Source organism: Pholis gunnellus (genome assembly GCF_910591455.1).
Source record: "Pholis gunnellus genome assembly, chromosome: 10".
NCBI lineage: Eukaryota > Metazoa > Chordata > Actinopteri > Perciformes > Pholidae > Pholis > Pholis gunnellus.
Window position 1 is genome coordinate 11,177,630 of NC_136537.1, and position 21,232 is coordinate 11,198,861.

Here is a 21,232-nt window from a genome sequence, read left to right on the forward strand (position 1 = left end):
CACAGTTTTGTGGAGACAGCAAAAAATGAATATAGGTTATATTCTTCCCTATTATTATTATTGTAGTATACCACAAAGATGGGGCGGATATTTGCTTAACAGGCATCTCACTTACACTTCACTCCTGACATCTCAATCAGCTGTTTGTAATATTAAGTGTTTTCCCAAAACTGCATGCCATAGTGGCAATTGTATAATTATTGTTATGAATGGACTGAATTTGTAAGTGTGGAGAGTCTATGTTGACTGTTTGTACTGTAGTTACTGGCTACAACAACGGGTGGGCGGTAAAAAACACAACCTAACGCTCTTCAGAAAGCAGCATTCAAAATCTTATTTTAATTTGTATATTTACTCCATAAACATTATTACAAAACTCAGCAAGTTACCAATATTACAGTATCACCATACAGGCTTGATCACAAATATTTAAAACCTTTGCAACAGTTACAACAAAACAAAAAACTAAATAATACTCAAATAATTTACATGAAAATCTATAAAACAGCAAATTGTTCACAAATTATATATTTTTTTTCCAGGTTTTCATTTTTTTCTTTGCTTATTTGTGTTTTGCACAATAACACAACACTCTCACAACAAGATCATGGTCTTATTACAAAACTCCCAACAAAATGTAAATATTTCTAGTTTTCTGTTGATATTCATATTTTGGTTTTTAAAACCAGAAACTTGTCATTGTATATCCTTTCCACTGCCCATAGAGGCGCATTAAAAGGTTACTCACACACACAAATACTTCACAGCACTTTCTAAGAAAAATATACACTTACAAAATATGTTACAAATTGGCACACAAAAAATATACAAGATTTTGTAGTGTCAAGAGTTCATTAAGATTCCTTCTGGTAACAACTCTAGACAGTATATATAAAGCTCGGTAATCTTTTAATGAAAAGAGCAAAAGTAATTCCAATCAATGTTAAAGAATCATGAAGTGAATACATCAAACATAACATTATAATATACATTCATAAAGAGGGTTAGGTACCTAATCTATTTTGCATTTCTTTTTTGTTAACTCTGGAAAAAAATGAAAAAAATGAAAACGAAAAAATAAAATAAAATTGTCAGCTTTCTTAGCACCATTAACATGAGGCAGCTCAACAGTGGCACATTTTAAAAACAAAAAGAAGAACAAATGAAAATAATGAACTCAGAGAAGTACATTCAATTTGACAATAGGCAGAAATGAGAGAAGGCAGACTAAATGGGCTTGAAGCCCATGTGGAGCTTCCCATCAGCAGCTTGTCTTGGTCCTAACCCTGATACACGGGAGAAAAGAAACAAAGGATCATGGCAGAGAGGAGAGAGAAATGAGACAGAGAAAGATTGATTATGATTCTTGCCATATGCAAGCAATCAATTACTATCACCTCAGAATTACCATATCCAGTGTGACAAGGCCTGTTTTTGAATCAAGCCTGAATTTGACTGCACATTTCCATGCAGTTTCATGTAATTACTGCTGTGTTTAAAAATGAAATTCAACATTCAAAAGAAAGAGAAAATATAGGCCTATTGTTTCAGTATATATTTATAAAAGATCATCTTGTAACCAGTTGAAGGGGTTCTGCATTTCCCCTGAAATACATTTACAAATCAAAATAATGTATAACTGATTAAACATGATTGTATGGTTAAATTTAAGGTGGATACATTTTTGTGCAGTGAGGCAGTGAATGAGCCCAAAGTAATTAATATAAATGGCCCAGGAATACACTGGATCAGATAGTACAAATACATTTTATTTTTCAATTTGTGCCTTTATTTGGCCTTGATTTTCTGGTGACATTATTTCTGCCAAAATATTGACCCATCAAAACTGAAAGACACCATATAAAAAGAAAAACCTTTAAAAGAAAGAAGTTAAATTAAGACATTATGTGATAGATGCACCGAAAATAATCAGATAACAAATACACCAGTGGTGCAACTCATAAAATATGGCAGTGTTAAGAAACAAATTATATGAGAATGTCAAGGAAAATTACTGTTTAAATTACCATTTCAGGTAAGATAGAAGTAATATTCCCTAGTGGAGCTAATGCAAAGACATGCTTTCCTTCATTTACAGGAGTACTGATTCCATCTGTACTGAAAACTGCTTTCACATTCACATTAAATCTAACTGCAAACATGTTATGTCCATTCACCACTGATGCGTGCATCAGAATCTCTATGAGTTATAAACTGCCTTGAATTTCTAGTACAAAACAGCAATCCAGTGAGGCACAGCCCCAACTGACGAATAATTTCCTTGCTTACCCTCAAACATCTGCACTACACTCTCCTTGGTCCAGAGAAAGCTTGTTTGAACATCGCTTTTTTTATCGTCTTCCTCTACAGTAGCCTTCAGAGCAGATCGCCCCTTTACCTCTCTTTTGTTGCTTCTCAGTGCCAGGCGATGTTGAGGTAAATTGAATTTGGCAAACAAAGTGGGGGAAACGAGAAGAGTCTTTCTGATTTGGTTTAGTGAGTGGAGGTGTACCACTGCCAGCTGTTGGTGCCTTTCATCAAAGAAGAGAGAAAATTCCCAAATAAAGAATTCCTGTGGTGGCAAGTCTTTGCAAGGAGTCTCCAACCCGAGCAGCCAATACTCCAATGGATAAAAAAGAGGAACAGCCAATATTCACACATATATAAGAGGTCATTTACACAGCATTGTTACTTTTGGCACATTGATTTTAAGATTATAATCATCTTTTTTTGCAAATATTGCATGTCCCTGTACAACAACATTGACAAAAATACTCTGAGGGTGGAGCTTTTATGAATTTGCAAGGCGTAAAAATGTAAATTTAGATAACCAGTTCCTCGAAACTCCAGAGGAAAAAAGAAATGCTTGATAAAAGAAAATGGGGAGTTATTCCAACTTTGAGGGGGTGAAAAAAAGACAAAGTCTGATATGTCATCAATACAAAATGGTCCCATCTTGTGTTTTCAAGATGTCTTGGGCTTAAATAGGGCTCATTAATTGTAGGTTTCCTTCTTGAAATGAGCCAGGCAGTGTATGAAGGACAGCAACAACAGGACATCCATATTCTGCATACAAAAACAGATGAGGAGGAGGGGTGCGTAGATGTCACTCAATGCATTTGTGTATATAGCTACATCTTTAGGGAAAGGGGGAATAAATACATAATTCAGGGGAGCCAGTTCTGCTGAGAAAATACAAAAACAAAGTTCCTCAAAAAGGCGACAGAACTGTTTTCAAGGCTTATTCTTTTTTTCAGACAAAAATAAAACAAAAACGACTATAAGAAGAACAAACAAAGCAGAAACAACAAAAGCAAGAAAAATGCAGCCATGGTCGTTTCAAATCTCAATCAAGCTTGACACAATCACTCAATAGGTAGTTTGCAAAGTACAAGAAGTTTTTCATGCAGATATTAATTTCCTCTTCGGGTGGGGGTTAAAAGGAAGTGGGAGTAGTCAGGGGAACGTAGTACTCATGCAGCTCTGGCATAGCGTCAGTGTAGGTATGCTTGGAGGGGAGGGCTGAGCAGGTAGTGGGGGGGAGGGGGGGGGGGGGGGGGGTGAGAAGGGGGTGCAACAGCAGCTGATAACAAAATATTACCTCAGTTTCTCAAACGAGGTCATCAGTGCTATGTCCTTATTTGGGTCTCTCTCCGCTCGCTTCCCCTTCAGTGTCTCAATCCGTGGGAACTTTGCACTGGTCTTGTGGCGGTACAGCTTTTTGTGTGCAGGCCCAGGGTTAATAAAGTTGGGTTTATCAAACATGTTACAGCCAAGAGCTAGTTGAGGGAATAAGGGATGAGAGGGGTTAAATTTGGCCTGGTTCTTTCCTCCCTTTCCCCCTGCCTTTCTGCCTCTCCCAGCCCCCGTTAGCGCGGCTCCTTTTTTCTTCAGGTCGGCCTCTGTGCCTGCCAAGATTTTGAGAGTCTTTAGGTTGAGGCTATTGGCCTCAGAGGGCATGCAGGCCTCAGACATGGGATTCCACAGTGGCTCAATGGAGGCCATCATGAACCTTTGGACCTCAGCCATGCCAGAGACAATGTTGGACAGAATATTGGAGGGCTCCTCGAATTCTCTCTGGTCGTCCCCAACCAGGCTATTGCTCTCTGACCAACCGGTGCCAGACCAGTCTCCAGTACTGCTACTGTCAGTCAGGCCTGTGCCACAACCACCTGCCTGGTTCTTTGCTGCCTTACCCTCCAACATGGCCTTTATCTTTTTGGTGGAACGCGAGTTCTGTTTGGGGGTCTTGACCTTTTCTGACTTCGGAGCTCTAGGAGCCCGGACTTTCTTAGGGCTCTGTCCTGTGGCTGTCTGTTTGCAATTGCCTTTCCTCTTTGACTTAATGCTTTTTGCACCAGCCAACATTTCCCCAGTATGTTCATCAAATTCGGTTACTCCCAGCTCCTTTTTATCTAAATGTAACACATCCTGACTGCTGAAGTTGTGCAGCGGAAACTGGCTGTCTTCCACTGTGTATGCACTTGCTGTGTGCTCTTGTTGCTGCATAACGTCACAGTTCCACTTTACCTCCCTGTTGCAGTCCATAGTCATGTCATTCACATCCTGGTATTCTCCAGTATTCCCTGCCATCTTCATATCACGCCCCACCACCTGGGGGGACAGGTTGGGGGTCTCAGGAGGGGAGAGCTCTGACAGTGACGAGTGTCTAAACTTGTCGGGGGTGAAGTTGGAGATGTCCAGCAGGTCCGAGGACTCCCTGAGTGGTGTAAGGGCATCCACACTCTGCTGAATCACCACTTTAGGACTGCAATGAGCTAAGAAGCTGTCTCGGCCCTCCTCCTCACCCTCTCGCTCACAAGACTTGATACTGAGGGAGCTGTAATTGCTGGAGGAGGCTGACAGAGAGCCCACTGAGTCATAGCTGATGAGCCTGCCATTGTCTGTGCACAGGGACCCTCTCTGGTATTGCACCTGGCCCTCCACACAAGCAGACTGACATACTTGCAGATCTGCCCCGGGCTGCAGCCCTGCCTCAGTCAGGTAGCTCTTCTCATAAAGTAGCCTGTCAGCCTCAGGGCTCAGCTGGCTGTAGTTAGACACTGGCAGGCTGTCATTCAGGGGCACAGCAGCTGGAAAGTTGTTGGGTAAAATGGGAGTCTCAGGGGTCTCAGGTCCAAAGCTCTGGCTGTGACTAGCACAGAGCTGCGGGTGCCACATCTGGGGGAAGTTGGGGCAGTTTTGGGGAGACTGCTGGAGCTCTGACTCGGAGGGAGGCGAGAGGACGCAGCTCTGAGCGAGCTGCAGAGAAGAAAACTGTTTCTCCTCTAGGGAGAGCCCCAGAGGATACCTCTGCCTAGAGGGCTGCTGGGGGAAATAAGAGATAGCTGCTCCACCGGAGGAGTCTGTAGCATCTAACAGGGTCTGCAGGTAGCCCCCCGGGATAACAGGGACACCCGACTCCACCGCCTCTGTGGGGGGAGCTTTGTCAGGAGAGCAGGCGGACGACACAAAGGGGAATTTCTCCTCAGATATGTGAGCGTTGGTGGTATTGTCAGAGAGATGGGGTTTGACTGCAGTTGAGCTAATGCCTGCCTCCTCTAACCCAGCAGCAGGGTCCCCAATCTGTGCCGCAGCGACACAGGCATCCGTTTCATTTGTCACGCTCCTCCCCTCCTCTCCTTCTGCCTCTTTCATTTTCTTGCTCCTCAGCCTGGCTTCGCTTTTGAATTTCCTTATCCTGACTGTTTTATTTCCTCCCAATCTCCTCCCCTCCCTTTCCTCCCTCTCCTGGGAGCGACTCTTGGCTGTGACTGCGTGCGTGATGGAGTTTGTGTCTAATGTGACTGGGAGGCCTGGGGCTGCTATTATTCCCCCTACCGTGGGGGTGGCCTCTTCTTTAGTTACACCTCCCTGGCCCCGATCAGAGAGAGGGGAACACTGTACTGTCGCTGATTGCTCCACAGCGTGAATCCTCTGAACCTTAAGCCTGTTTGCAATCTTGTATTTTCTTTTGGGATGACTAGAATTAAAAGGGCGATGATGGCGTCCGTTTAGATGAAAACCGCGTTGTTGTTTATCTCTGGCAGCCAGCTTAAGCTGTTCCTGTCGCTCTCTTTGCTTCTCCTGCCAGAAATCCTTCAGAGGAGCCAGTGTCTCATATTTGCTTACTGTGTCGGTGTTTAAGCTCACAGTAGCATCCACAGGGTCCAACTTGCCCAGTTTCACTGACATGAGTCTCTCCCCTTTAAACCTGTTGATGATGATGTACTTAATGACCACTGGCGGCTCTTTACGACAGGATTTTCGACGTTTTTTGGGGCACCAGTCTACATCCTCCTCCTCTTTTTGACCAGACGGAGCTTTCTCTTTTTTCTCTGCATTCTTCTCACTCTCGAGCGAGTCAACGTCATATAAGTAATCGTCGCTGTATCGAACCTTTCTCTTGGAGCGCAAACCATAGTTGAGGGGGTTAGAGGGGCTGAGCAATCTCTTTGAGTGGCCCTTCTTAAGCTTGCTCTCCTGCAGGGTGTCTGAGGAGGAGCCAGTGCAGGAGCTGTCATCACTAAACTCGCCTGACTCCTCTGTGGAATTGAAGTCCATCAGGTAGTTGACTTTGGGAGTTGACATGGGTGAGCCTTGGGAACCATCAAGGGGACTCCTACCACTGCAGTCCCCAGCCTTTCCTTCCTGTCCTGTCTCAAGAATGAGATCATCAGATTTGAGCTGAAGCTCCTCAGCACTCCTCCTTAAGACTCCAGCTCCTTCCTCTTTCTTGGCACAGTTGGCCAGGACACTAGGGAAGAAGTTGAACTGCGTCTCCTCCTGGAGAACATTTGTCTTTTCCCTCATGTTGTCCTGGAAAGACTCGTAGCGAATCTTCAGCGAACAGACATCACTGCTTAAAGTGGAATCATCGTCTTCATCGTCAAATAGATTGTCAACGTCTTCCTCAGAGAAGAGGTTGACTGACAGTTCATTCTTAGAACAAAGGTCCAGCAGTTCCATCTTACTCTCACTGATAAAGGATTCAAAGTAGCCCCAGTCCTGACCGGCGTTAGCCAGCAGAACCTCCTCTCCGCTCACTTTGTCCAATAACAGTCCCTCATACAAGTTCTTAGCTGTTGCATCATCTTCTGGGTCATCACAGTCCTCTGTTGTTTTGTTCCCATCAACTCTCTTACCCTCACCTGGGGCTTTCGGCAGAGGAAAGCTAAGTAGCTGGTCAGAGAGGAGCTGTTCTCCAAAGTGACTCACTGCCTCCCCCGCATGGCTCAGGCACTGGATGCTGATGTTGTTGATGTCAGAGAAGTCCTCCCTGCTCACATCGCCTATCCTAACACTGAGCCCAGTCTCTGTGTCAGGGTTGGTGTTAGGGTCATGGGGCGGGTTCTGGATGGAATTAGGGTCAGTGGCATCACGGGTCTCAATGAAGCAGCCAAGGCAAGTGCGGGTAGGCTGAAGAAGACACTCCTCTGTCAGGGCAGACACAGTGGCAGGCTCCATCATTGCAGCTGACAGAGGGAGGGGAACAGGCAGCAGAAGGGAAGTCTTCTGAGTGTCTCCTGCTGGGCCCCAGGAGCTTACAGCTGGGGTGGGAAGTGGTGTGGGAGTGTGGTGAAGTTGAGAGACTACAGTTGAAGCATCATCAGAGGGAGGGCAGGGGGCCTCTGTCAGGCCCAGAGAAGAGTCAGTGCCAAGGGGCAGGGAGAGTGTTGGTGATGTAGGCGTGGTCCTCTGGTGTTTTGGGCAGGCCAGTTGTGAAGTATCTGCGGCAGGAAGAGGTGAGGATGGAGGGAGAGCAGCATCGACGATGCCGCAAAGACTCAGATGACTTGGCTCACATACCCCTGCAGGGAAAAAAAGACAATGTTTCAGCTCTTTCAACTCTTGAAACTGTAATACATTCTAGGGTTAAATTACATCGTTTTTGTTCTGTAGTTATACTGACATTTGTTCCGGGCTGCTGAAATGCAATTAGTGTCAATTAACCACCTAGAGCTCAAAATGTCATCTTGTGATGCCTGCCTTAAACATTCATATTTCAGTTTTGGTACTAGATTTAATAATAGGTATTAACAATGTCAAGTTGGGACAACTCCTCACCCATTACTGGTTGATTTTCAAATGTAAAAGGCGAGACGAAACACAGACGTAAACATTCCAACCAAATTCTCAGAACACATAAAACACAAGGCACTCACAAAGAGAGTCACCTGCCTCGTGTTAAGTCAACATGGTGGCACAAGTGAAAGTTTGAAAGAGCTGCTGGATATGCAGTTCAACAGAACAAAAGGAGCATTTTATCATACGCTTCCAAGAAGCTGAGTGTCCTGAAATTGTGTGTTGGTGATCAACTTCTACAATTATGCAATACTTATTTCATGAGATAATAGTTACTAAATCTTTTACAGTTTTGTATTAAGCTTAAATTAATAGATAGAGGGTAGAAAAAGTTACCCCAAAATAAAATTGACAATAATGTTCAGCTCAGAAATCACCTACTTTATGGAAATAATACACAACAACAGTCTACCTTTACCAACCCAAGAGCAATAAATATGATCAAATCAATACAGTCATCTTGCATTACCTCCCTCTCCTTTTATCATTTCATCTGTATAGACGCAGATCCGACTTCGCTCCGAGGTAAAAAATATACTACAAACTTACACAGATAGGCAGCAACAATAGCAGTAATGACACAATTGAAAGTAGGTTTTGGTGATTTTCGACAGGTCGATTGTGACAATGTCTTAATCAGTTGAAGACATCCATCTGATTAGAAACTATCAAAACCCACAGAAGCGGGCTTGTAGCAGCAGGCAGATAGCTTTGTTTGCTCTGCATAATTAGATGACAGCAGCGGAGGCAGGTACGTACACATGGGACACGACAGGCCCATATGTTGGAGACTGTATAACCAATATCATCTACACCTGCCTCCCTCTACAATCCCAAGCTGCTCCCTCACTCATATTCTTTAAAATCATGCCAAAAAAATGTAAATTGAAAAACATACCACAGCAATTAATGTGTTGACAGAGGTTAACTAGCAACGTCCCCCATTTTAGAATGAATGCGCCTCATTATTGACGTAGTGATAAATGCTGGAGGGAAAGACTGCTTAACAAACAGTATTCAACATGGCTGTATTAGCAGTGAGTTAATCTTTGAATATGGATATAATTTAAGAGTGATTTAACAAGGTAATGAAATTCCTGAGAGAAGGTCTCTCTGGGTCTGCGGCCTGCAGACACATTGGAGCAACAAGAACGCCTACTAAAAGCACACAACTGTTAGCATATAACTGTCGCCCTTAATGAAGAAAACCTCAGGAGAAATATGCATCTTCTCTCTTCCTTTCGGAGTCAACAAACTGTTATAGCAGGAACTTGAGAGAGAGGCTGCAGAAGCATCACAGCGAGGCGTTTGCCATCAATTCCCTTCAATCTGTGAGCAAAAATGACCTCAAAGCAAAAACATGTTACTGACACATGTATCCTTTATACCTTTAACAACTCTCTCTTTTCATTATTGCATTCTGAACCTCATTCCATTGTATGATACTTGTTGTAAGGAGAAGTGCATAGGAGGACAGCAATGATGTTTTTCTCCAGGTGTGGACACAATTAATTGAGATTTATTGGAATTCTAAGTAAACAGCGCCAGTGCTTGAAATCTACCAAGTAATTTTCCAGCTCATAGATAAGTCATGATTTCTTTATATTTGTCTTATCTCTTTAATTAGTCCTACAAAGCAGCAAAGCCACAGAAAGAGGGAAATTACAAAAAAAGGGGAGAAATTAACTTCCCTTATCCCCTCCATGCTCGCATGAAACCTCAGCTGCCACCTGATATTGCCAAAAGATTGTTCAAAATTGCTGTGAAACATTAAACTCACATTGAAAAATGTGTTTCCTCAGGGTTTATAATGGATTAACAATCTATCCTATCCAATGTGTGCGTGCATGTGATTGTCTGATGTGTATGTGAGAGAGAGGGTGCATGCTTAGATGTGTGTGTGTGTGTGTGTGTGTGTGTGTGTGTGTGTGTGTGTGTGTGTGTGTGTGTGTGTGTGTGTATATGCATGCATGCATATGTGTGCGTGTGTGTATGTGTGTGTGTGTGAGAGGGAGAGTGATAGAGTGTGAGTATTGGCTTGGGGGTATAGTGTTATCGAGAGGCCATCTGTCTCCAGCTGGACCATTAGCTCTTCAGCTGTTCAGAATGTGCCACAGATCAGTCAGTCAGACAGGTACAGAAGGTACACAAACAGGGACACACCCACACACACACACACACACACACACACACACAGACACACACACATGGTCTTACAGCGATGACTGTAGATGACAAATCAAGTTTGACATTAGAGGTCAAAGGGGGATCAGCAGCCTCATATTCACTGATACGGTACATCGTAATGTTACTACTGCATCTGAGCAGGCAAATGTAAACAAGATAAACATCCAAAACACTCACTGCTGCCAGAATTCAATATCTAGCTTTGCGGAGAGAGCAGCTCATATACTAAGAAAAACAAGCTTTATACCCTCTGAGATAATCCCAACACAGTTGTAGTTTTGTAATTGTGTTATCAGCAGAAGTACTCCTTGAAAAGAAACTCAGGCTGGATGTGACACAGCTCACGCAAGCTGGCATGGACATTCACCACTGAGCATATGGAAGGACCCCGGCTGCTGGCAGGAGGTGGGGATCTTCTGATCCCCAGCCCTGCCAAGCCCAGCCGTGCTAGACAGCCCGACCACCGCCAAACTAGACCAGACCAGACCAGACCAGTTAGCACTCAGAGTCTCGCCTATCTTTCTAGCCATGATATTCAGGGCTTCATCCACCTGAGTTTAGCGCAGGCTGCTCTGTGCCAGGTGGCTCGGCGGGGGGACAAGCCCATGCTGCCGATGGACATGGTCATGGACACGCGGAGAGAGAAAAGTTGGCGTCTGTGCCTCATCTATTAGTGTGTCAGATGCCACACATGCACACACAGCCACGCTTTTTCTCTCTTCACTTACAATCCACCTTCAGTCACTTTATAAACGGGACAAAAACATGAAATCCCTGATATTAACATGAATCAAACTCAGGCCTTCATCCCATGTGACTAAAGGAATACAACAGCTCAAATATAACAATATGAAGTATGCAAATGAAAACAGCTGACATGGCCTTTTCTTCGTTTTAATGGCTTTTTGAAATCATTCCACACTCCCATCCCCCCTTTTCCGTCCCCTTCCTTCTCCCTTTTTTTTCTCGCTATCTCCTTCTCTTCCAACTCCCGTCTCCTTATCCCTGCTATATGGAGGCTTTTACATTCGTAAAATGCCGAGCTAGCCGTTCTGCAGCTCAGCCACCCGGGGCGTTCACTCATCCGAGCTGGTAGGCCAGCCACAGACGCCGCTTGCTACCTATGGCTACATCTTCACTATGTGACATTTTGTGAATGGTGGGGGGAAATCAATCCAGCCAGAACAGGATGTTCATAATAAGTGGTGAGTAACTGCAGCATGATTCATGGCCATCCTCCTCAGAGAGCTGCCCTATTCCTGCTCAATGGAGCCGCTTTCACTCTTTCTTCTGCCGCTCTTTTTCTACTCTCCTTCTCCATCCTCTTTTCCCTCTGTAGGAACACACTAGTGCTGGGGATAATCTGTGTGATTCTCACAGTGGGGACCGGTCAGTCCCCATTGAGCCTGACCAGAGCTGAAACGCGGAGATAAACCTCATCTAAGGATCAGTGCTGCTTGGTAGAGGTAAACTTTAGAGGGCTGTAGTGCCTGAATGAGTCTTGGAAAATGCACATTGCATCAGCTTATATTTCAGAACACGGAAGGAGCTACACAGCTGATTCAATTGAATAAGGTTTTAGATCAAGAGTTTACAGCAGGTAAATATCATTATAATACATGGTTTATGTTATTGAGAAATCACAAAGTGGAAGCAGGTATTACCTAAATAAAAACTAAATAAATTAGAATAAACACACTGTTTTGCCTATGCTAATGACTGTGAATGAGTGTGAAAAAATAAATAGTTGCACCTTCTTTCACATTTGCACCTTTTTTATGAGAAACGGTAGATTTTCTGAGCACCAGGAGAGAGGACTATCAATAGCTTAAAAAGCTTCATTTAATGTTTCTTTCTCACTTTGCATTTAGAAAAGACAGGATGTGTTTCACCTCCTCCCATCTTATCAAAGAGCTTAAAACTGAGTGTGAAAAGCAAATTTAAGAAAGCTAGTTCAATGGTTGGTGGTAATACTAATTGTCTTTTCAAAGTTTTTAAGCTATTGCGATAGAAACTGTTCAACTTTCATTTATTCTAACAAAGTGCTTGATTATTCTAAGAAATATCAGAACTTCTTCTCTTAGGTCGACAACCAAGTATCTCTTAATGTTCAAAGCAAATAGTCAAACGATAGAAAGGCGAAATTAACATTTTTATGCACATTTTCTAATTTAAAAAAAGTTAATTATGTTAACGAGCAACAAATGGAAGACAAAAGTGTTCACCTGTGTTCTCCACCACATTTGCATTCTCTGGTTCTGAAGTCTTCACGATCAATGTGAGACTGCTGTCTGTTAACACATCCATCAATACGGCTCAATGCTTCACCTCCTACGCATCATTTTGACTGTCCCACCTGTTGAAAGAGAGAAACAGAGAAGACAGAGACAAACAGAAAGAAAAGTGAGTGCGAAAGGCATCATTAAAGGGTGACTGACATGCGTCTAATGCAGAATAACATTAACAGCATTATATTAGATTTCATTACAACAAAGGCGGACAAACATGAAGTTGCAGTAATTGAAGAAAAAGCTTCAAAGATGATTGAGACATCAAAGGGTCCCTTGGGGCACCAAACAATCACTCATTTCTTCTCTGTATCACAGATTCTTATCCAAGATTAATTTAAACTTTACCTACCAAGAAAGTACACAAAGAGTCACAGTTGAGATCACTATGGCAACTGTATGCCATACTATCCTATTTTAAGCTTCATTTAACATTTATAGCAGAGTCGTTAACCTATACGAACCTTACATAGGCAGCTCTGAGCATATTTGTTTATTGTAATTAGCCGACTCCCTCCCTTCTGTGTGCTTCGGCATTACGAAAAGAACCCGGCTCAGAGAAGACAGATTAAAAAGATGTGACACTGGAAATACTTTTTACTGTCGCAAGTGATGGTGATGATGGTGGGGTTGGGGATGACTGAGCGCATGTGTAGCAGGATGCAGTGCACTGGTGTACAATGTAAAACAAAACAATACATTAAGGTAGAGAGAGAAGAGGGTGAAGTTTCTCAGCCTCCTAAACATTGGGCGAAGACACAGAGACGAAAAAGCATATTAACCTTGTGTGATTCCTGAAAGAACAATGATGATACGAGAGACTCTGGGCTAGTAAATGATGAACATTTGATGTTGTGGCCTCCTGCCTGTTTATATTGTTTTCTTTTTTCCAGCTCCTTCTCTGGAGGAGTGGTGCTGCAGGATGACAAATGAGCCAGGGGAGGGGATCTAATAACATGATCTCCTTGTGGTGTGAAAACTGTGGCTGGGAGATTAAGACAGACGGCAGACAATAAGACAAAGGTAGTGTGCGGCTTACTACAAACAAGTGCCATCTCTTTCATCCTATTGCTTCTAAATGTCATTAGCTGTTCACTGACCTGAGTGGGGAGAGCTACCTGAAGGGAACCCCTGCTTCAGCTTAGAGTTGCATAGATACACACCGGCTCAGTGGGTAATTACCTCATGAGCCATCACAGCTGCTCATGTGTGCAGCAGGTACAAGGACCCTGTAGGTAGACGCAGCTAGAACCCGTTCTTCTCTTCATAGAGAGGCGCTATTACTCCTTAAGCCGAGGCTTAGGTGCACATGGCATTTTACAGAGCTACGAGATGTTTTTGAGGTCATCTTGTATCAAATTGAAATTCTACATCTGACAACAGGTACATCCCCTTCAACAAAGCAACAATTGGAATTGGATATCCCCTGCTGAACTGGCTGACCCAGAAGAGCTAAATCCAGATTTATCAATGCAACAATCCAGAGACTCAGAAAAAGTGAAGTCACAGCAGCACCCTATTACAAATAGGCCGCAGCCACCGAGCAGTGTGTCTCCAGAGTGACAGTGACACAACACACAGCTGGGATGCTGGTAAGGCTACAGAGGTCCTGCCAGAGCTCAGCGCCTACAGCTGCTTGTGGATGTGTAGTGGGTTCTCTGCATGTGTGTGTGTGTGTGTGTGTGTGTTTTTTTTATGCCCAATTGCATGTGTGTTAGACAAAACCCCAAGGCTGAGGATCCACAACATCAGCATCCACTGGAAGAGGCTGCACATACAATCACACGAAGAGTGAGAGAGTGAGACGGAGAGAGCAAACGGAAGCCGGGCATTTCACAACACTCCCAACACCCCTCCTGCCAGCCAGCTCCAATGCCTCGAATGTGTTTATTCTCCACATTATTCATGATTCTCCTGTACGTCCCCCCCCCCCCCCCCCCCCCCCCCCCGCCTCCCTTTACCATCTCCACCACTCTGTCAAGACCTGACGAGAGGCCATTTCAATAATGAAGATGGACTAACTGCAATAGAGAGTGCACATAAATTGGAGCTACAGCCAACAAGCATGTCCAATTTGCCAAGCGGTTAAGCCTGATGTCTGGGTGCAGCTTTAAGAGAGCGCCGCGGCTGCCGTCAACAGGTTTGTGCAGACCTGATTCATCCAGCCACATCATTAATACTTCACAGAGGGCACCATCATTTAACTCTGCAGCTGGAAACTGCTCTTTAAACACCACACATTAGGGCACATAATCACTGAGCACTCATTTCTGGAGCATTCAGCAGGTGTAGGAAAATGGCTAGCACTTCTGACCCCGCCATTGTTCATTGCATGTGCGCCGGGGTTCTTTGCACGATGACAAACAGAAATAGAGACAAAGAGCAGAGAGTGGGAAAAGTCAAACAGAATGATTAGGATTTGATTCATCCTTTTAAGCCCTCCTCCACCTCCTCCACACACCATGTGTTAATGTGCAAGCTGGATAACAAGATAAGAACATGTTTACTCGCTCTATATGGAACTTATCAGTACCACAATCTAATTCCTGCAAGCCTCTTCCCGGATCCCCGTTTCACTGCATTTCTCCTCGATTCGATTGCGTTTCTCTCCAGTGAAGCGGCAACAAGAGGCATGGCTGGAGTGGGATCGTGTATAATTGCCAAACATACGAAGCAAGGTCCCACAGCAGTAGTATTTGTAGGTACAAAGGGCCCATTGTATCAACAGAGGGAAAGAGTTAGGGGTCAAGGAATAGATCCCCAACAGAGGAGGTCTCAAAGAGGGCACAGCTCCACAGGGAACACAGATCCAAACAGACAGCGCTGAAATGGCGACTCCTCTTTTCAGCACAGGTATACAGTTTCAGAGCAGGCTTCACCGGCTGGCTGCAGACAAGCTGAGAAGCCTGCCTCACACGCCACAGCTCCTGATTAAACCTTGGTGACCGGGGTGCTGGATCTTAAATGTAGCTGATAAAAAATGGAAAGACCAGGACAGCACTCCAATTTGATTTTTTAATCCTGCCAGATGGACGTTTTGGGCAAGACGCCCTTCTTCTGGGTTTGTTTCTGGCAATAAATCATATACACAAGCGGGGTTAATTGTAGGTGACCGCAACCAGCACAACACATAACAGAGGGAACCAAAACCTTTCCATGCACAAAGTCTCATGATGTAGAATACTCAAATAAAAAAAAAGAAAACAACACAAACTATCTTCACTTTCAAAGAAATAACAAAATGAAATCTCCTTATTCATCCAATGAGGAATTAATTGAACCAGTCCTACTATTGTCAAGAGGGCAGACTTTCTCCAACACTCAGAGACTGTGTATTTAAGATCGAGGGAAGAGCATGCAAACATGCAAACTCCACACAGACAGGCCACTGGTGTCCTGATATCTGGTGACGGTGCTATCCACTAAGCCATCATGCCGCCTCAATTCTTGACAGTCTCTTGTTTAATGATAGGAGGACTTGTCGTCCTGCCACTGTTTGTGCCGTGCATACCTCAGTGCGTCTCTCGGTATGTTCCTTCTATGTTGGGGAAGAAGCAGTAGCTCTCCGGCTCTCCTCCTTTCTCTCTTCTCTCTTACATACATGAGCATTGCTCTGTCAAAGGTCAACAGGCCTCCTCACAGCCGATATGTCAGAGCTCTCGTCTTCTAAGGGCACCGACACACAGAGCCAACAAAGACGCAACGCTGTCAAAGACGCAACGCTGTCAATGGCCGACAGATCAAACACTTTGCATCTCCCTGTTTAATGTTTTACTTGAACATAACGCACAGGCCACAGCTGACTGACCGCCAACACATGAATATGTTCTGTGCCTGCAATAACAAGTGAGTTGTCAGTGTTTGTAATTAGACCTGGTTAGCTGAAATCAATAGCACAATATTATATTATAATATAAGAGTTTTTTCAGTATCGATATGATGTATGTCACACTAAGGCACACATCAGAATTACATGAAATAATGAGACAGATGTTAACATGAATTCAAACTTGTAATAAAACGTGTAAACTTGCTTTTTTAGCCACTTAAGGACAGTGCACCAAGCTGAAAGCAAAGGACTGACTTAAGACACCTTAATATGGTGAACGTGTTAGCAGACAATTGCTAATTTGCACATCCAGCTGACATGGTGAAACAGCATTCATTCTGAGTCGTGTTTTTGTTCATTATTCACTCTATTTTATTTGGAAGTGAGCAGGTGAGAGCTTTTCTGCTGTAACAAAGTAAAAAGTAAAGTTGCGAGCCATGAAACCAAAACAATGATTTGTAGGTGCTATAAAGCACAAGAGTATCGCTTAATGGTTTTCTGTTGGTTAACAACTGCAAGTGACACTTTTCACAATGCAGTCATTCTATTAAATGTTAATTTAAACTTATTGTTTGTCAATTATAGCTGCTTTAAATAAATACATTTGCTTATGACTCATAATGATTAGAATAAAATCACATTTTTTTAATTGAACTTAGTAAAATTATGACTCCACTGACAGTCAATAATCAATAATAGTGACTAAACAATAATATTGTGCTGCAGCAAAAGACACAGCTCAATAATTTTGTCTCTGACACATGAAGAGAGAGGGAAAAAAGTCTTCTCCGTCAGCTGTTTGGCTCTGTATTTGATCAAACATCCTCAGCTAAAACCCCTGACATGGCCGTGGTGATGGCAGAGATATGGTATACGCTTGAGATAATCATCGTCAATCACAGGCTGCTGAAGAGCCCAGGAATCATCTGATAGGTAGAGATTGACTGTGAACCAGGATTATGGAGCTGGAACTTTATCAGCACAGCAAAACCTGCAGAGCCGGAACTAGACAACTGTAACCACTGTTAGCCCTAAAGCCTCAGTCTGCTTCACAATAAAGGTGAAGGCCTCTGCTTGTATGTCAGAATCCAGCTTTTTTTCCTCAGGAGACTGTACAATTAGTATTTTCTTCTTAATGAGATCATGCTGCTGCTCAGATACAGTATATGACACTTCTGGCAGGATGTTATCCTATAGCTCAGTACGTGGCTTCAGAGATGAGCGGATTTTAACTCTCTCATCTGCATTCTTTTAGCTTACACCTACTTCACCTACGTTTTAAGGGAGTCAAGTTTTGGGTTACTGTCATTAACTGACAGAATAATAGTTACACTGTGAATAATGCACAATGCAAATACTGATCCTAAATACAACATGTGCTGTAATTTCAGTCATGCAAAAAATTCCTTTCCCCATAATTATATTGAGGCAACACAACACAATGGTGATTGAGCCTATGATGAACGTATTGCAATATTTATATACAGTATTTATAAACTGTATATATTACTAATACTGATATTATTAATACTGTATATATATGTATATATTTCTTTCTTTCTCAGAAAGAAAATGCTGTATTACAGTTTTTGTTCATCGTATACACATACAAAATGGTACTATGCATACAATTCTGAAGCCCATGTATCCACAAAAATGCTCCAGACTGCTGAACTCTAAGCACAACTCCATTGTTTTCATCTAACAACCACACCATCTCCATGACAACTGAGCAGCTCCATCCAGAGGAAGGCCGCGAGATGTAGAAACAAGAAAGTTGGACCTTGTGTTGAGATTTTCTTTTTGTCAAGCTGCTATTTCCAAGGTCAACAACGAAACCTTCAGCCTTGAGGAGTCTTTAGTCAGTGTGGCACTAATAGCTTCAAGTACCAGCATTCACTGTGTATGAGGCTCCTGTAGACCGTGAGCAAACTGAGTATCTGTACATTTGGTCAGGGTATTAAGTAAGGATGCACCAACGATCAGACTTTTTCAGTCCCGACACCAATACCTGGGCTTTGGGTATCGGCCGATACTGAGTAACGATCCGATACCAGTGTTGATTGATAAGCTGTCTGCCTCACTGTGTGGAAGAGACTGGGATCATTATTTGATGTGTAAAGAAACATCAGCCTTCACTTTAACATTGCCTTCCCAGCTTTGTAAAACAAAATATAACAAATAAATACATAGATATAAATGTACTGAATTGTTATGTATTAAAATACCGGTATCCGATACCAGATCCCCCCATTTTCTCCGACACGTGATCCCGCTATTTGAGTGAGTGTCGGACCGATATGCGACATAATTATCGGTGCATCTCCAGTTTTAAAGTAATAGCCTATTGTATGCATGATTTTGATTATTCATTTCTGGGTCTCTGTAGATAGAACTAGATAAATAAATAGATAAATAAAAACACAAGCTGTGAGCAGCGAAGGGGCTGCTACTGATGTCCAACTGGACATTAGCTTGTTAGCTTGTATGTAGCTACCTGCAGGTAGCTCAAGGTTCCACATGCAAATAGCATATTTTAAGGACAACGTGCTTTGCTACAACATATGACAAGTAATTAAGTACTTATTGTTTCTTCACAAAATTAGCCATGACGGTCAAATTCTGTAAAATATGATTCCATGCAAAACTGTTCCCAAGAGACAATTTTACCTTTGCAATACATGTACTGATTCATTTTGTTTTGAGGCAGTCAGTGGATTGGATTGCACAGTAACACCCTGGACAAAATACGGTAACATTAACACCTTGTTGTTGAATTGTATTGTATTGCATTACTGTATATTGCAGGCATTACTGTATATTGCAGGCTGTTTATTACTTTGGCTTTTGCATTAGACTGTATTATATTTTTCAAGTATATTTCAGACATGTTCATGTTATTGTGTCAGCCATTGTAATTAAATGGAGAGAAGCCATTACAGGTTCATGAAATTGAGACACTGTGTGCGTTAAAAAGAAATTTAATTTAAAATGATTAAAGTTATTTTAAAACAGTACATTTATATATTTAATCAGTACACTGTGAAATACTGCTCTGGATGATGAAGATGTTCCACCTAGGTGTTTGCATGTTACTCATTTGTTATTAATTATTTATTATCATGGAAATATATACACAGCAGAGGGAGATGGCGGATAAATGTATTGTTAAATTAGTTATTCTCAAAGTTTTGATTATACATAGACACAATATTCAATGAGTAAAGAAAACAAACACGTGTTTTAAATTATATATAACTTCAAATAATTTAATATTAGCTGATAGCTGGACTGTTTTATTATTTTTTTTGCACAGCCTGAGCTCTTCAGCAGCAAGGGAGGAGGACAGAGAGATTAGCACAGGAGACAAAAAAGCAGATGGAAGGTTAAGAGTGAGGAGAGAAACAACCGATTATAATACATCACTGCATGCCACCAGAGACTGCTGCTGCATGTGTTTACAATGCTGCTTCGTTCGTACAGATGATAAATAAAAACAAGGCTCCTGCTTATATCAAAAAAAGTGATGGAGTCTAAATAGGGATGGGGCCCCTCTGGTGAATGACAGAGAGAAGAATGGCAATAAGGCAGGTAGTAGGCAAGGTGTTAAAAGTAGATTAGTTTGCTAAAGGTCACTTCGTCAAGCTTCATCAGCCGTCCCAATGGGGCACAAGAAGCAGCTCAGGGCCTCAGCACTGCTGCTAATGAGACAGAAGCAATGGCATCCTCACTATGGATATATCTTGCTTCCATGTACAGCAATGTTCTGACGGTACATGCACGGCAGTACCCAGTTAATGTGATGACGATAACAAAAAAACATCTCGACTAGCCTGAGGTTAATGTAACAAGCCCCGCACAAGAACACACAGTGCAGAGGAAGAATGGGAGAGGCATGTAAAGCTAAATTATTTGATCACAGAAACGGGGAATGCAGTGTAGGTTTAAACATGCATATGTACTACACACACACACACACACACACATACATGGGTTTACACACTATAAACTTTCATATTACAGATTCATTTTCCCCGTTTGAGCCAATCTATGTTTGGTCCACCCACTGCTCTTGAAGGGTCAGTCTTATGAAACGATTGCGTATTTAATGAGGCTCTGCATACAAGTTCACACACACACACACACACACACACACTCACACACACGCATTCCCATACACACTCATTACGTACACAGTGCTCCCACTCAGTATAGTTAAAAACATGCTGAGGTATGAGTAACTGCTGATAAATACAGAAGATGCATCCACCCCCCAGAAACACATATAGCCAAAAATACCAACCATGACCACACCTTTGAACTCCTGACACACACACACACACTTGCATGCATCAACTCATCTTTATTGCAACAGTGAAAGAAGGTCAGCCATCAGAGATGCAATTATCATGTTTCCAACAGGTGCATTTATTACACTTCGTTTGCTTTTCTGAATCTAAATCAGGCTGGGGGGATCGGGGGCCATTACACTGCGGTGATCGGTGCTAATACAGCTACATAATGTCCTGCAGGTTTACACGCCTGCAAAGGCACTCTGTCAATGCCTGTTTCTGCTACAACAATGGCTGTCAGACACATTATGGGTTGAAGTGATCAATATTTTTTATTACCACCACTTTGTTCTACCTCTCGCACATAAGCTTCAGAATAATTGACATTTATGCAATTTTCGGGGCCACTGCCTTTCTTCTCTTCACAAGTGAGCATTTGTGTGTGTGTGTGTGTGTGTTCCTCACTATGAATGAACATTTGCAGCATGCGGCTCTGGTTATGTATGGAACACACAGTGTGTGTCTACCGTGTGCATGCCGTGCACGTCTGT

General features: G+C 42.7%; 1 protein-coding gene across 1 annotated transcript; it reads right to left on the minus strand.

Moving 5' to 3' along the window:
• Window positions 1-3,597: 3,597 nt before the first annotated feature.
• nexmifb (neurite extension and migration factor b) lies at window positions 3,598-12,579 on the minus strand (the record flags this gene model as incomplete). Its single annotated transcript, XM_079167824.1, has 2 exons — window positions 3,598-7,811; window positions 12,498-12,579. 2 exons carry the CDS (start codon window positions 12,577-12,579, stop codon window positions 3,598-3,600), a joined length of 4,296 nt encoding a protein of 1,431 aa, XP_079023950.1.
• Window positions 12,580-21,232: the final 8,653 nt, after the last annotated feature.